The sequence below is a fragment of the Malus domestica genome, chromosome 05, assembly GCF_042453785.1.
Source record: "Malus domestica chromosome 05, GDT2T_hap1".
Classification (NCBI taxonomy): domain Eukaryota; kingdom Viridiplantae; phylum Streptophyta; class Magnoliopsida; order Rosales; family Rosaceae; genus Malus; species Malus domestica.
The window spans coordinates 5,858,513-5,871,676 of NC_091665.1; the positions used below are offsets into that span (position 1 = coordinate 5,858,513).

At 35.5% G+C, this 13,164-nt stretch overlaps 2 protein-coding genes across 2 annotated transcripts; both read left to right on the plus strand.

Moving 5' to 3' along the window:
* The first annotated feature begins 1,654 nt into the window (after nucleotides 1–1,654).
* On the plus strand, nucleotides 1,655–4,727 carry LOC103448898 (probable mannitol dehydrogenase). Its single transcript, XM_008388156.3, has 5 exons — nucleotides 1,655–1,815; nucleotides 2,314–2,427; nucleotides 3,394–3,907; nucleotides 4,002–4,155; nucleotides 4,361–4,727. The coding sequence occupies exons 1-5, from the start codon at nucleotides 1,718–1,720 to the stop codon at nucleotides 4,558–4,560; spliced, it is 1,080 nt and encodes a 359-aa protein (XP_008386378.2). The 5' UTR covers nucleotides 1,655–1,717; the 3' UTR covers nucleotides 4,561–4,727.
* Nucleotides 4,728–7,565: 2,838 nt separating this feature from the next.
* LOC103448900 (probable choline kinase 1) lies at nucleotides 7,566–13,116 on the plus strand. The gene is made up of 8 exons (XM_008388157.4): nucleotides 7,566–8,174; nucleotides 8,570–8,957; nucleotides 9,831–9,952; nucleotides 10,032–10,227; nucleotides 10,571–10,688; nucleotides 12,433–12,480; nucleotides 12,571–12,671; nucleotides 12,787–13,116. Exons 2-8 carry the CDS (start codon nucleotides 8,604–8,606, stop codon nucleotides 12,895–12,897), a joined length of 1,050 nt encoding a protein of 349 aa, XP_008386379.1. The 5' UTR covers nucleotides 7,566–8,174; nucleotides 8,570–8,603; the 3' UTR covers nucleotides 12,898–13,116.
* Nucleotides 13,117–13,164: the final 48 nt, after the last annotated feature.

Here is a 13,164-nt window from a genome sequence, read left to right on the forward strand (position 1 = left end):
ACCTCTCATCTCTTTCTCCGTTCAAGGAATCCAAACACACCTCAAAGTCAATGGCATCAAGCAAAGGACAAGTCGTTCTCGCAACCACCGAGGGAAGGATCCTAAGCACTTTTGTATTTTTAAAACAAAAAAAAAAGTATTTTCGAAAATGTAAACCATTCAAATTTAAGTCATATCTCTCTAAAAAATATTTTAATTATCAAGGGTTATAAGTTATTATTATTTTTTAAATTTAGATTGTTTCAAAAGATATGTTACTTTAGTTATTTATTTATTTATTTTTTGTCTTTTTAAAAAGTTACTTTAGTTGTTTTGTATTGTAATGTTTAAGAGATTTTTTATGTACGTATATACATGAGAATTTTTTTGTCTTATGCGTTTGGTATACAATTTTTTAAAGCTTGAAATCTTTTAAAAGTACACATATAACCATTGAATGATTCTATTTTTGTTTAATTGTTGATGAATAAAAGAGCAAGTAGATACAAATGACAATCCTTGCCGAAAATTGTAAATATAAAAAAGTTGGAAAGAAATACAGTCATAATGGCACAACTTAAAGAAAATGATTTAAGATCATCCAAATTACATCACTACAAGTTTCATTAGTGGCCTTAAGTAATAAAAACTCCGAGGAAAAAAAAGAGTGGCACATTTGCTTCCTTGGAAAAGAAACAAATGACAAATTGCAAACTACAAACCATCCATTTCTTGCAAGAGCCGATGACGGTGTCCCTTCCCTTCCAATCTTCCGTAGCATGCGAGCCACATTTTGGCTAATAGAAAGCCGTCAGTAGGACAAAACACTACACCTAATGAGACTCTAGTTAAATTAGATGTCACATGTATTCATTTGATCAATAAACTAGGATGTCACGTTCATGAGAAAACAAAACACTAATAAAGTAATAAAAACGAATGAGGTAGTTAATAGTCACACCACAATCAGAGTGGATGGTTTGGTACCTTGCCTTGTCTATGTCGAAGGTCAGAGATCAGAAATGCGAACAAACTATGAAAATACCAGTGAGCGACCAATCGAGGGCAGTAGGCCGCCAAATTATATATTGTTCATGATTTTATTTTGTGATAAAAGATTAAATTATTTTTTTGTTTTGTTTTTGTTGAAAAAATAAATAATACTATGGTGACTATCTATTTAAATCGTATTTTGTATGTGGTTGTTGATGATTCGATTATTAAGTGTTGATTAACGTGTTTATTTTCTATAAATGACACATCACATGAATTGTAAATATAATCTAAATTAGTCTATTTAGTATTACTCGATAATAAATAGTTTAGATACCGACCATGCATGGATGGCACCAGAAATGACTTGGATTTTCCATGTGAACAGTAAGGACAACTATTTTGATATATACTTTCTTTAGCTAATAAATCGGTATACGTCAATCCCCCAAGCATCAAACCCTCTCACCACACAAGAGATTTTTCAATGTGCTGAGAACACAGTCCGGTACAACAAGTGTTATAATATAAGTTGTTAGATACTTGATAAAAAAAATTTCAACCACTTATATTTATGACACTTGGTATACTAAGTCATGTTCCCGGCACACTGAAATTTTTTTTCCCACCACACATACTTAGCTATAATATTTATCTGTGTGTACACACACACGCGCATCTAGCACTCTATAAAGCTCTCATATTCTTTCAACTAAAAGAAGAAAGCAGATAATTAAGAGAGAAAATGGTGGAATCTCCAGAACAACAACACCCCAAGAAAGCCTTTGGATGGGCTGCCAGAGACTCATCTGGTGTTCTCTCTCCCTTCAAATTCTCCAGAAGGTTTATCTCCATTTTATCTTTTACATTCTCCATCCAATTGGTGTTTCATTAATCTTTTTGTTTTTCTTTCATCCATCTACAATTTGCGTGCTGCACGTAGTTCCTAGGAAATACAATGAAAATCCAAGAAGGAAAAAAGTGTATTTGACAACTTGAACCTTTGCAATACCAGCAATTAGATAAATTGTTTTGAATACTTACATTTCCAAATTGTACGTACTTCGAAATATGAACTAATTAGTGCACCTAAAATCGTGTACTTATGTATATTTTCGAATTAATATACCTAAGACTAAAATGAAAACTAAATCTAACCCAACTATCTAACTTTCTAACAAAAAGTTATTTACTTAATGAATTTAAATCAATAGTCATTTGAGTTCAGTTGTTCATGTCTTAGTAGTGGGTGCAACTGAAGTTGTTTATTCTTCTGCATATATAAACGGATCAGAATGCAACCTACTCAATTTATCTCAAATTACTATAATTTGGTTGCAGGGAACCAGGAAAGAACGACGTCACGTTCAAAGTATTATACTGTGGAATATGCCATACAGATCTTGACATGATTAAGAATGAATGGGGAAATTCTACCTATCCTCTACTTCCGGGGTACGTATACATACCACTCTATACTAAACTTTGTTATGACAAGTTAATGACTTTAGTTAAATTAACTGTCCATTAATTAATCTGTAATATAGACAGACCTAGTTACTGTACGTACTACAGATGAGTTGTCTATTACATTTGAACACTATGACCTTATTTGACAACTTTGACTGTACTAACTATTTCAATCAGATATGATAAATAATCATCGGATAGTACTGAGTAAATTAATCGGGTGTTTAGTGTAATATTGGACTAAGAACAATATTATTTATACTGTACCGGATATGAATGCAATGTGTTTATCTAAAAACCCAAATACTTTTCAAATCCTAATTTTCAAAATAAAAAGCAGATTAAAAAGCTCCAAATTAAAGAAAAAAAAAAATGCCCGGATGAAAATTTTCCTAATTTCCAAGTTGTATCATCATTCTCAACCAAGATTCCAAAATAAACGCATATTAGATCAGAAAAATAGCAAAAAGATATCCAATTCGAATTCTCAACCAAGAGCAGGAGATGGCGAGAACGGCGATGGCGAGAGAAGGCGACGAGGAGAATGACGACGGGGAGATCGATGACGGCAAGAGCAGGCGACAGGGAGATCAATGTCGGCGAGAGTAGGCAACGGGGAGAACGGCAACGGCAAGACGAGATGACGGCGAGAACGACGATGGCAAGAGGTGGTGTCGTGGAGAATGAAGTGAGAGAGAGAAGAAAGGGAACCGGAACCAGACTAATAATCCACTCATTTCCTACTAAATAAGCAGACTGACTAAATTAATCCGACGACTATTTAATACGAGAAGACACCAAACAACCGGGTCCGTATTATTAGTCCTATCCGATCCCTTATATAACCCACCAAACGAGGCCTACGTATATGATGAATTGGATTAATGTGCTAACCATGTAACTAGCTTGTCAAATGTGAACTTAATTAATTTAATCGGGCAATGCATGCAGGCACGAGATTGTTGGTGTAGTAACTGAGGTAGGCATCAAAGTAGAGAAATTCAAAGTTGGAGACCATGTCGGTGTTGGATATATGGCAGGATCTTGCCAATCTTGTGATAGTTGTTCCACCAATGCTGAGAATTACTGCCCCAAAATGATAGCGACTTTTGGTGACATATACCATGACGGAACCCCAACATATGGAGGTTACTCTGACATCATGGTCGCCAATGAGCAATTTGTAGTCCGTATTCCAGGCAGTCTACCTCTCGATGGCGCTGCTCCTCTCCTATGTGCTGGGGTTACAACTTACAGCCCCTTGAGGTATTTCGGACTTGATAAACCCGGTATGCATGTGGGTGTGGTTGGCGTCGGTGGCCTAGGTCACGTTGCCCTGAAGTTTGCAAAGGCTATGGGGCTCAAGGTCACAATGATCAGTACCTCCCCGAAGAAGAAAGAGGAAGCTATTGAAAACCTTGGTGCCGATTCCTTTTTGATCAGCCACGACGATGGCCAAATGCAGGTGATAATACGAATAATAAGATCCAATAAATTTATGACTTTAGTCATATTTGTGAGCACTGTGACATACAGATGTGTTTATTTTGATTGTGTAGGGTGCCGTGGGCACAATGGATGGGATCATTGACACTGTTTCTGCAGTACACCCTCTCTTGCCTTTGGTTGGACTATTGAAGTCTAATGGAAAGCTTGTTCTGCTTGGAGTACCAGATAAGCCTCTTCAGCTACCAGTTTTTCCTTTGCTCATGGGTAAGCAGATGAATTCACACTAACTTCTAACCTTAATTGGGTTTAGATAAAAGAAAATTATGATTTAAAAGAAAAAAAAAAAAACTAAATGTCATGTGTAACTAAGTGCGTGCGGAGAAAGATGGTGTGTTGAAATCAGTTTGTTTTACATTTGATCGGTTGTGTATTTACATATTAACATTAGATTCTTTTTTTGTAATTTTAGGGAGAAAGATAATAGCTGGTAGTTCTATTGGAGGAATGAAGGAGACCCAAGAGATGTTTGATTTCGCAGCTAAGCACAACATAACAGCGAACGTTGAAGTTATATCAGTTGATTATGCAAATACAGCTATGGAACGTCTTCTCAAAGGAGACATTAGATACCGTTTCGTCATTGACATTGGGAACACATTGCACGTCTAGGTCTTACGTTTTGCATCCGAATTGTTCAAGCACTCTAAAATTAAAACTGATCAATCATTTCGCACATTTTTATTGTCTACTATATCTAGGTTTTATGCAAAACTGTGCCTTATAATCTGCAAAATGTGATATGCTCAATTCTGAATAAATAAAACTAGATATAATTAGGAGTGGTTTTATATTAGGAAGTTGCAATCCACGTCCTTACGACTGGACCACTTGCTATGATTAAAGGCCCAAAGAGTAGATGAGAGTTGATGTGTCACAAAAAGTTAATTTTCTCAAAACAAATGAGTTGGATGAGAATATCATGCATCTAGATGGAGATTGGAATCCAATCCAAGCGTTCAACCCAGTTGCACCAGAGAAATTTAAGCTTGTTTAATACACTTTGACTCCAAAAATTAATGTAATATAAACTGAAAAATAGAACGATGTGTGATAACCAACGAATGAAAAAGTAATAGCAGACATTTCTTTATTGCACGACGAATCTCTTGTTTATTATTATAAGATGGCAATTCATACAAATAAAATTAGAGAAAATTAAAAAGTATAAAGTATAATAACATAAAATTGTTCTGGTGTCTCTGCAATCAAGAAAATAAAGACAAAGTAAAACTTTGTCACACTAATGTGGTGTGAGCCAAAAGCTCTAAATTAACTAAGTTGACTTAGAAAAGGAATGAATGCACAAGCTTGTTGAGGAACAGTTACCGTTCCATTGAAGGTGAGCATACCAGAAGCCCTCCAATACCTAAGTCTCAGCTTGAAGGTGATTTTTAATAACATTTTTAGGATAAATTAATCCATCTATCACTTTGTAATTTGATTTAATTTTAGATCTAATTCTGGGTTGTGAATTTGAATAAAAAAAAAAAGAGCAAATCGTTGAACCCCAGAAAAATCCAGAAAAGAGAGGTACAATTAGAACTAAGGTAGGAAGATAGATACCCAAGGCCAAATATCTGAAGCCAATCTCCAGATCCCAAAACTGATCAAGTGGGAAGAAGATTTGGGTTCGATTGGACTTGGGCTGTTTTAGATATGCGTCCTTGGTGAGGCAGAGCAACGGAGAAAGAGGGAAAAGAAAGGTGTGTTTAATTGCAACCGCACGATCTGATTAAAGCGATTGGACCGCTCTCGTCGATGAAAAGCCAGTGTTTCAATCGACCCAACCACGAAAGCAACAGATTTGGGGTAATCTGTAGAATGGGTTCAAGGATTCGAACTTTATTTTTCAAATTCTAGAGGTAATACCAACTGTGTTCCGATTTGAAGGGTTCACAGTTTCGTTTTCTGGGTTTTTTTCCCCTTCCTTTTTGGTACCTATACATCAGTCCTTGTCTCCTTGAGGAGCCTAAGCTGCTGCCCAGAAATTGGGAAAAAAGATCCCAAATAATTGAACCCATTCGGAAAAGCTGTTGTGCAATTTGAATCAAGCAGGAGGACACCCAAATACATTCTCCAGAAAATGTCCAACTGGAAAAACCAACAATTCCAATTCCTTGAACCCATTTGTCCAGAAAATTATAAAGAAAAAATAATAATCAAATCGTTTAACCCGTTCATCGAATTGCCTATAATTGATAAGGCGGAGGAAACCCATATCTGAATTTGGGAAACAACACGCCAGGAAGAGATAGAAAGATTGGGGTTTTGGTTTGCGATTCGTCATTCGCGAGGGAGAGAAAGTAAAGGACGAAAAGAAAGAACAAGGAAAAATGGCCGGGTGTTTGATGCTCATTGGTCTGGAACACCGTCACTAGTGAGTTGTTGTTTCTGGTGCTTTGAAAAATTTCTCTATTTTTAGACCAAGCACGGCGCATTACCAACATCATTGATATTATCCTTACATAATCATCTATTACTAAGTATTAAGTTATATAATAAAATAATATCAGGGTGGAATCTCCCATATAAGTTGTATATGTCATATTATTATAATTTTCATGTGAAAATTTGTTGAGAGTAAATCCTATATTGGGATAAGAAAATGACTTTGCATGTGCTTCTAAGCGATCGAGTTGCTTTAATATTATCAATTGGTTTTTTTGGAGAAACCCCAACTTTCTACAAACGCATAGTTTTTTCTGAGTGATTGGTATGAGTGATAAGAAGGGTCATTTTGGTTCCGGTCCCTAATCAACCTAATTGTTAGACTAAAACCTTGTTTGTTTAAATATTTTGATCGAGATCTTTAACATCATTTAAGAGATTTAATTCATGCATTATGCATTTAATGTCCCACAAATTATGAAATTTAAACAAATTCAAATAATATTTTCAAAATATAATAAATACTTAAAAATAAATATTAGAGTAATATTTTTCTCAAAAAATTATAGCAAGAAAATAATGTACCCACATAATTATTAACACATTTAAAAAAATAACTACTGATATATTTTAAAACATAAAATAAATACATATAATTAGCATGGGTACATTTAGCACAATTAAAAATGAGTATAAATAAATTAAAAAATATGGGTACAAATATAAATAAAACTTTAAAAAAATATGGCCACAAAAAGAAATTAATATATGGGTACAAATTAAAACTGAAAAGAAAATTGGTGCAAATTAAAAAAGGGTTGCAAATTAAAAATGGGTACAAACTAAAAAATAAAAATATATGATAAAAAATTTAGCTATAAATATAAATATACCAAATGTAACATTATTTTTAAGAAACAAAAATATATTTTATTATTGAAATAATTAATGACGTTTATTAAAACCTAAGGATTTTAATAAAAAATTAAAAAAAGAATAATGTTTTAATCAATGGAGTAGCCAAAAAAAAGATGAGAACGTAATTTCTTCTTATAAGAATATTATCATTACTCCAGTTAATATTCTATTCTATTTATAATATATAAAAATATTTAAAATAAAAATGATATCGTTTATTAAAAAAAAATATTTAAAATCAAATTGTACTGAATTACATGGATGCCATTTGCCGACGAAATATGTTGCCAACTTCCCACCACCACACCAAGGCATTCCACGCGTTTTGTTCATAGGAGGAAAGCAGAGAAGACAATCCAAAGCTCAAGTCTCTAGCGAAAGAGAAGGCTTCATCTGCCCACCTTGCTTTCATATAACCGGGCCCCGCAGGCACCACATTTTCTAGGTGCGCTCTGCTTAATCCATGCATACTACGACCAAAAGTCTGAGACTTTGTTGACTTTTGACATTCAGCGTTCTTTAACCCAGTAACGAAAGCAAACGCATGCACCGTAGAATTTGGTCAATTCCGACTCAGAATCTGGCAACCAGGTTCCATCTTAATTTTACATACCCAGAAGACCCGTTGCAGATTTTGGTCCTCTGCTTTTGCTTTTGCTTTTGCCAGAGAAACAGAGGGAAGAGTTCGTTTTTGGACTTTTTTTGTGAGCCCCACAACCCCTCCCCTCCGCATATAATTGGCTTAAAAGGGTTCTGGGTTCTCTTTTGGACCAAAAAGGAGATTCTGTTCTTTATTTCAAAGGTTATTATTATTCTTTTGAACTTCGAAAGATTGTTTCCAACATTGATATATATAAAGCAGTGCAGTTTGGCATATCAAAGCAACCTGCAGCTTTCTTGGTCCTCTAATTCTTTAGGTGAGTTGCTCTGTTTCTCAATTTATTGATGTTTTTTTGCTTTTCTTTCATCTGGGTTCTGTAATTTTCATATACTTTTTGTTCTTTTGATTCATTTGCTGGTATGATCTTCTTCTAACTGCTGAACTTAGTAGAGCATTTCAGTCAGATATTACAATTAAATATTGCATCTTTGAGGAGCTTTTTTCTCCTTGAATTTTACTGTTTGATTCTTGGGTATGTTTATTTCTTCTTGCTCGACAGTTTTTTTTTTTTTTTTTTTTAATTCCATCGGTTGTGATATTGATATGATTAGATTATTGCAATTAAGCATTTTGATTAGATTTCAGCAAACAACATAAGATTCGTGCCGGAATTCGATAAGATAGAAGCTAATAGAACACTTTGATATGCAGGGGAAGCCTGTTTGAATTGATAATTTGATACAAAATGGCCATAAAGACAATTGGTCTTATTAAAGGTCGACTTCCTGAGGAGTTAAAGAAGGTACTTTTATCTGTAGCTTCTGAATGGGGGGATGTAGTGGATGATATGAATGGCTTGCAGGTTATCCCATTGAAGGGGGCCATGACTAACGAGGTCTATCAAATAAGTTGGCCTACGAAAAACGGTGTAGACCTTTTCAGAAAAGTTCTGGTCCGGGTTTATGGCGAAGGAGTTGAAGTGTTTTTTAACCGGGAGGATGAAGTTCAGACGTTTGAGTGCATGTCCAAGCACGGCCAGGGGCCGCGCCTTCTTGGACGATTTGCAGAGGGACGGGTTGAGGAGTTCATTCATGCTAGAGTATGTGAACTGCTATGTTTACCATTTCATATTATCTTCTATTTTTTAGTAGTCTTCAGCTAATGATGTCTTTCAAATACTTTCACTAATCCACTATAATTGTCACTACTTTTCTTTATTCCTCTCTCTCTCTCTCTCTCTCTTTCCCTCCTCACCCCACCACACACTCATCTTAGTTTAATCGTCCAATATGCACTTTAGGACTAAATTGAATGATGCAGACAGCAAACAGAGACAGGCGGTACGGTCACTGTAATCTTGACCGTTCCTTTTAAGTGGTACTATAGCTTCTTTTCTTTCTTTTTTTGGTATGATAAGGGTATCTGATTTCTTAATTGTTGTGAAAGGAAGAAGCCGTTAGTCACTTAATAAATCATTTTTGATGAGTAAATTTTTGATAAGATTGTGATAAGACTAGAAAAGCTTAAACTCGTTACGCCAGAAAATATAGACTGTTGAAACCCTTGTAGGCCTAGTTTACAGAATTATGCTTACTGAAATACATTTTGGATACAACTGAACCGCGATTTGCAGAATCTTATAGTTAATCGAAAAATTAAAAGGAGAGGCAATCAATCTTTTAGCTATCGAGATAGATGATGAATATGTAATAGATCCTCTCCAGTTTCACCTTCCAATTACTGTGCCAGCTGGACAGCTTATGCATCATCTAATTTGAATTGACTTCAGTGATCTTATATTTTCTCAATATAAACTATAAGTCGTCAAAAAGGACTGTCTTATTTGTTTTGGAATTTTATCCATATCATACCAAAAACGAACAAAGGGACGTTTGAGGTTCACTGTTCAAATTACCTGTTGCAGAAGATACTTTTAGCATCTCCATAAGCTATTTGTCTTTTGAATTCCCAGACGCTATCAGCTGCTGACCTCCGTGATCCCGAAATATCTGCAATTATAGCAGCTAAGCTGAGAGAGTTCCACAATTTGGATATGCCTGGTCCGAGAAATGTAGTCCTTTGGGATAGAATGAGGTAATTTTATATTTTGAAAAGCTAAGGTTTCCCTTTTGAGGATTCATGATTTTTTATGCAATTTACCTATTTTCCCCAGGAACTGGCTCAATGAGGTGAAAAACTTGTGTTCGATAAAAGACATACAGAAATTTGGCTTGGACACTTTGGAAGAGGAAATTAGTATGTTAGAGAAGGAACTGTCACAGGGCTATCAACAAATTGGGTTCTGTCACAATGACCTGCAATACGGTAACATAATGATGGACGAAGAGACCAGATTAATCACTATAATTGTGAGTTCCTTACTCGATTTCAATGAAACTGTTTCATTATCGTTAACTCTTTCTGTGGTTTTAAAAGTATTGCACCTTCTTTACCACTTTCTTTACCACTTTTCTTTCCTTCCACGTGAAGCAATCGCTGAGAGTAATTTTCTTGGCATGTCTTGCTTGCACGTAAACGTTAATGAAAACTGTCTAGCCTCATATTCAAATTGTATTCACCAAGCATGATTCAAGTTATCCGTAGTTGGATTTCCGTTATGTTCTTGCTAAAGAATAGATATGTAAACCAACGTTATAAACCGGTGTTGCAAATTGCTGTACAAGTTCTAATATGATTTTGTTATGTTTCCAGGATTATGAATATGCCAGTTATAATCCTGTTGCTTATGACCTTGCAAATCATTTCTGTGAAATGGTAGCGAACTACCACTCTGACACACCTCATGTTTTGGACTACAGGAACTATCCAGGTAACTGTTAATCTGTTAGTGATTCGTTCTTCATTGCATTTTCTCCTACTATAAGAGCAGTTCCACCGTTGCTAAGGTCTCCCAGGCTATCCACTATTTAATCCACCTAGTGAACACTAACTGCCCTTAATGAATAGTAACTGCATTTTGCATCTCCACCTCTACACTGAATAGTCCTGGCAATAGACAATAAAATATTAGTATTTTTTTAAATAATACAAAATAATTTATTTGTAATTTCGGATATGATTTTTAATCGGTCTCGTTGTACCACTTTCTATTAAAAAATTTATTTTTATTTTTTTAATTTTTTCTTTCACATGCTACAGCACACCATTCCAAAACCTTTGTTTGTTTGTTTTTTTTTCACATGGTGCCGATGCACCATTCCAAAACCCTTTTGTATTATTATTATTTTTTTTCTTCTTTTCACATGGTGCCAACGCACCATTCCAAAAGCTCTGTGTGTGTGTTTTTTTTCTTTCTTTTTCAAGCTCAGCAGCTCTCTCTCACTTGAGCTCCAAAGGCAGGGCCTCAGACTCTAACAACATCAATAGCTGATCCGTGTAAAAATTCACAATTTTTCCTTAGTTAAGTAGGTAAAGGTCGCCAACTCCTTAGTTAAAATTTCTCTCTCTCTCTCTCTCTCTCTCTCTCTCTCTCTCTCTCTCTCTCTCTCCTCTTTCCCCCAAAAACAAATCCCAAATCGTGCGATCTGGGTGCGCGTGGAAGGAGGGGGATCGCAAGTGCGCGGAGGCGAAGGCAGCATGGGGTGCGGCGCAATGGCGTAGCCACCCACAAGGCTAAGGTGGGCTATAGCCCAGGGAGGTTTTCTGTAAGGGTAGTGTTATCCATGCACTCATTTTTACTTCTTACACACTTCTCTTAATTGTTGGTTGTTCGGATCGAATGAATTGAAAATGATCACTGACAAAATATTAATAAGGCTGTGTTGGAAGTAAAAATGGGTTTGTGAATAGATCTATTCTTTTGTAAACTCATGCTTAGAGCCTACTCAATTTCAATACATATTATTATTTAATGTATATTTAGTAGAGGAGAGGTAGAAAATAATAGTTTTATGCTAAAAATTATAAATTAGTTCTATCTCTAGTCCCCCTTTATTCTATTCTTTAAAGAAAAAGACCATTTACCCTATGTAGTTTAGCCTCTGTGCTTCTTACTCAAGAAAAGATTAATAAGTTCTTTAAATACACAATTAAATCCCTATCTCTGCAATTCCCGACTTTCTGTTGCACTTTTTCAATGAATGTCACATTTGGTACGTTCTTAATCTCTTTATTTACTTATTCTTGATTTAATTAGTAGGTTAATTATTTATATGGTCCTTTAATTTATCGGTTAGGGTTATGATTTTAAGAATAGTTTATATTATATTGTTGTTCTTTTATATTGATTATTATATATTTTATATAAGCAAAAAATATTGTGGCTGATGTCGCCTGATGTCAGCCCACGTCACATTGCCTTCGGGCTCTCGGGTTGGCAACTCGTGCCGGGCCTCTCCCTCGAGCCTGCACAGGCTCCCTCACCAGCACACGCTGGGCTTGCTTGCTCAGGCTCTCTGCCACTGTTCGCAGGCCTGTCCCTTGGGCTCTAGCACACGCTGGAGCTGCTCTAACCTTGAGCATTCAATCAAGCTGCAAACATGGAATTAATCATTTTTGTATTTTTATTTCGTTACAAATTAAATAATTTGGTTTTCTCCACTGCGTTGCATCAGGTCTGGAGGAGCGCCAGAAATTTGTCCGTGCATATCTGAGCTCTGCAGGTTAGTCTATTGGTTTTGCGAATGATTTGAATGTTTGATTTGAAAGCTTTGGTGATTCTCAACAAATTTCATCTCCAATATTCCATATAGATTACGAACCCAGTGATGCTGAGGTGGAGCAGCTAGTTGAAATAACAGACAAGTACACTTTGGCCAACCATCTCTTTTGGGGTTTATGGGGAATAATTTCGGTAATAGTTTCTAATTTTTATTACACTTTTATTCGCAATAGCTTGTGTTTATATGTGTTCGAGTGATCGCTTCTTTGTGTGTGTACCGTAAGATACGTTCGCTGCTGGTTTGCAGGGTTATGTGAACAAAATTGATTTTGACTACGTTGAGTATGCAAGGCAGAGGTTTCAGCAGTATTGGTTGAGAAAGCCTGCGTTGTTGGGTTCTTCAGGCGATTCCCTGTAATAACACGAACGAGGACTTTATACTCGTTCGTACTTAGTGATGTTGCTTCATAAATTTCATCGGAAGTGTGAAATAGTTGTACAAATAAAGACGTGTGAGATATTTGTACCAAAAAAAGAAAAAGAAAAGAAAAAGATACATATGAGATATAAATATAAAATGTAGTTGTCAATGGCGTTGACGGCTGATAATAATACTCAAGGGGATGATGCTCGTAAATGTGCTTAGTTTCTTCTTTGTTTTGTTAATGTCTTGCACAAGTGCTTA

What these genes read in the sequence shown, in the direction of transcription:
- LOC103448898 (XM_008388156.3), top strand. Translation starts at nt 1,718, where the DNA reads ATGGTGGAATCTCCAGAACAACAACACCCCAAGAAAGCCTTTGGATGG. An exon ending in ACGACGATGGCCAAATGCAG is followed by an intron (nt 3,908 to 4,001) that starts GTGATAATACGA and finishes TTGATTGTGTAG; the next exon opens with GGTGCCGTGGGCACAATGGA. An exon ending in AGTTTTTCCTTTGCTCATGG is followed by an intron (nt 4,156 to 4,360) that starts GTAAGCAGATGA and finishes TTGTAATTTTAG; the next exon opens with GGAGAAAGATAATAGCTGGT.
- LOC103448900 (XM_008388157.4), top strand. Translation starts at nt 8,604, where the DNA reads ATGGCCATAAAGACAATTGGTCTTATTAAAGGTCGACTTCCTGAGGAG. An exon ending in CCAGATTAATCACTATAATT is followed by an intron (nt 10,228 to 10,570) that starts GTGAGTTCCTTA and finishes TTATGTTTCCAG; the next exon opens with GATTATGAATATGCCAGTTA. An exon ending in GTTTATGGGGAATAATTTCG is followed by an intron (nt 12,672 to 12,786) that starts GTAATAGTTTCT and finishes GCTGGTTTGCAG; the next exon opens with GGTTATGTGAACAAAATTGA.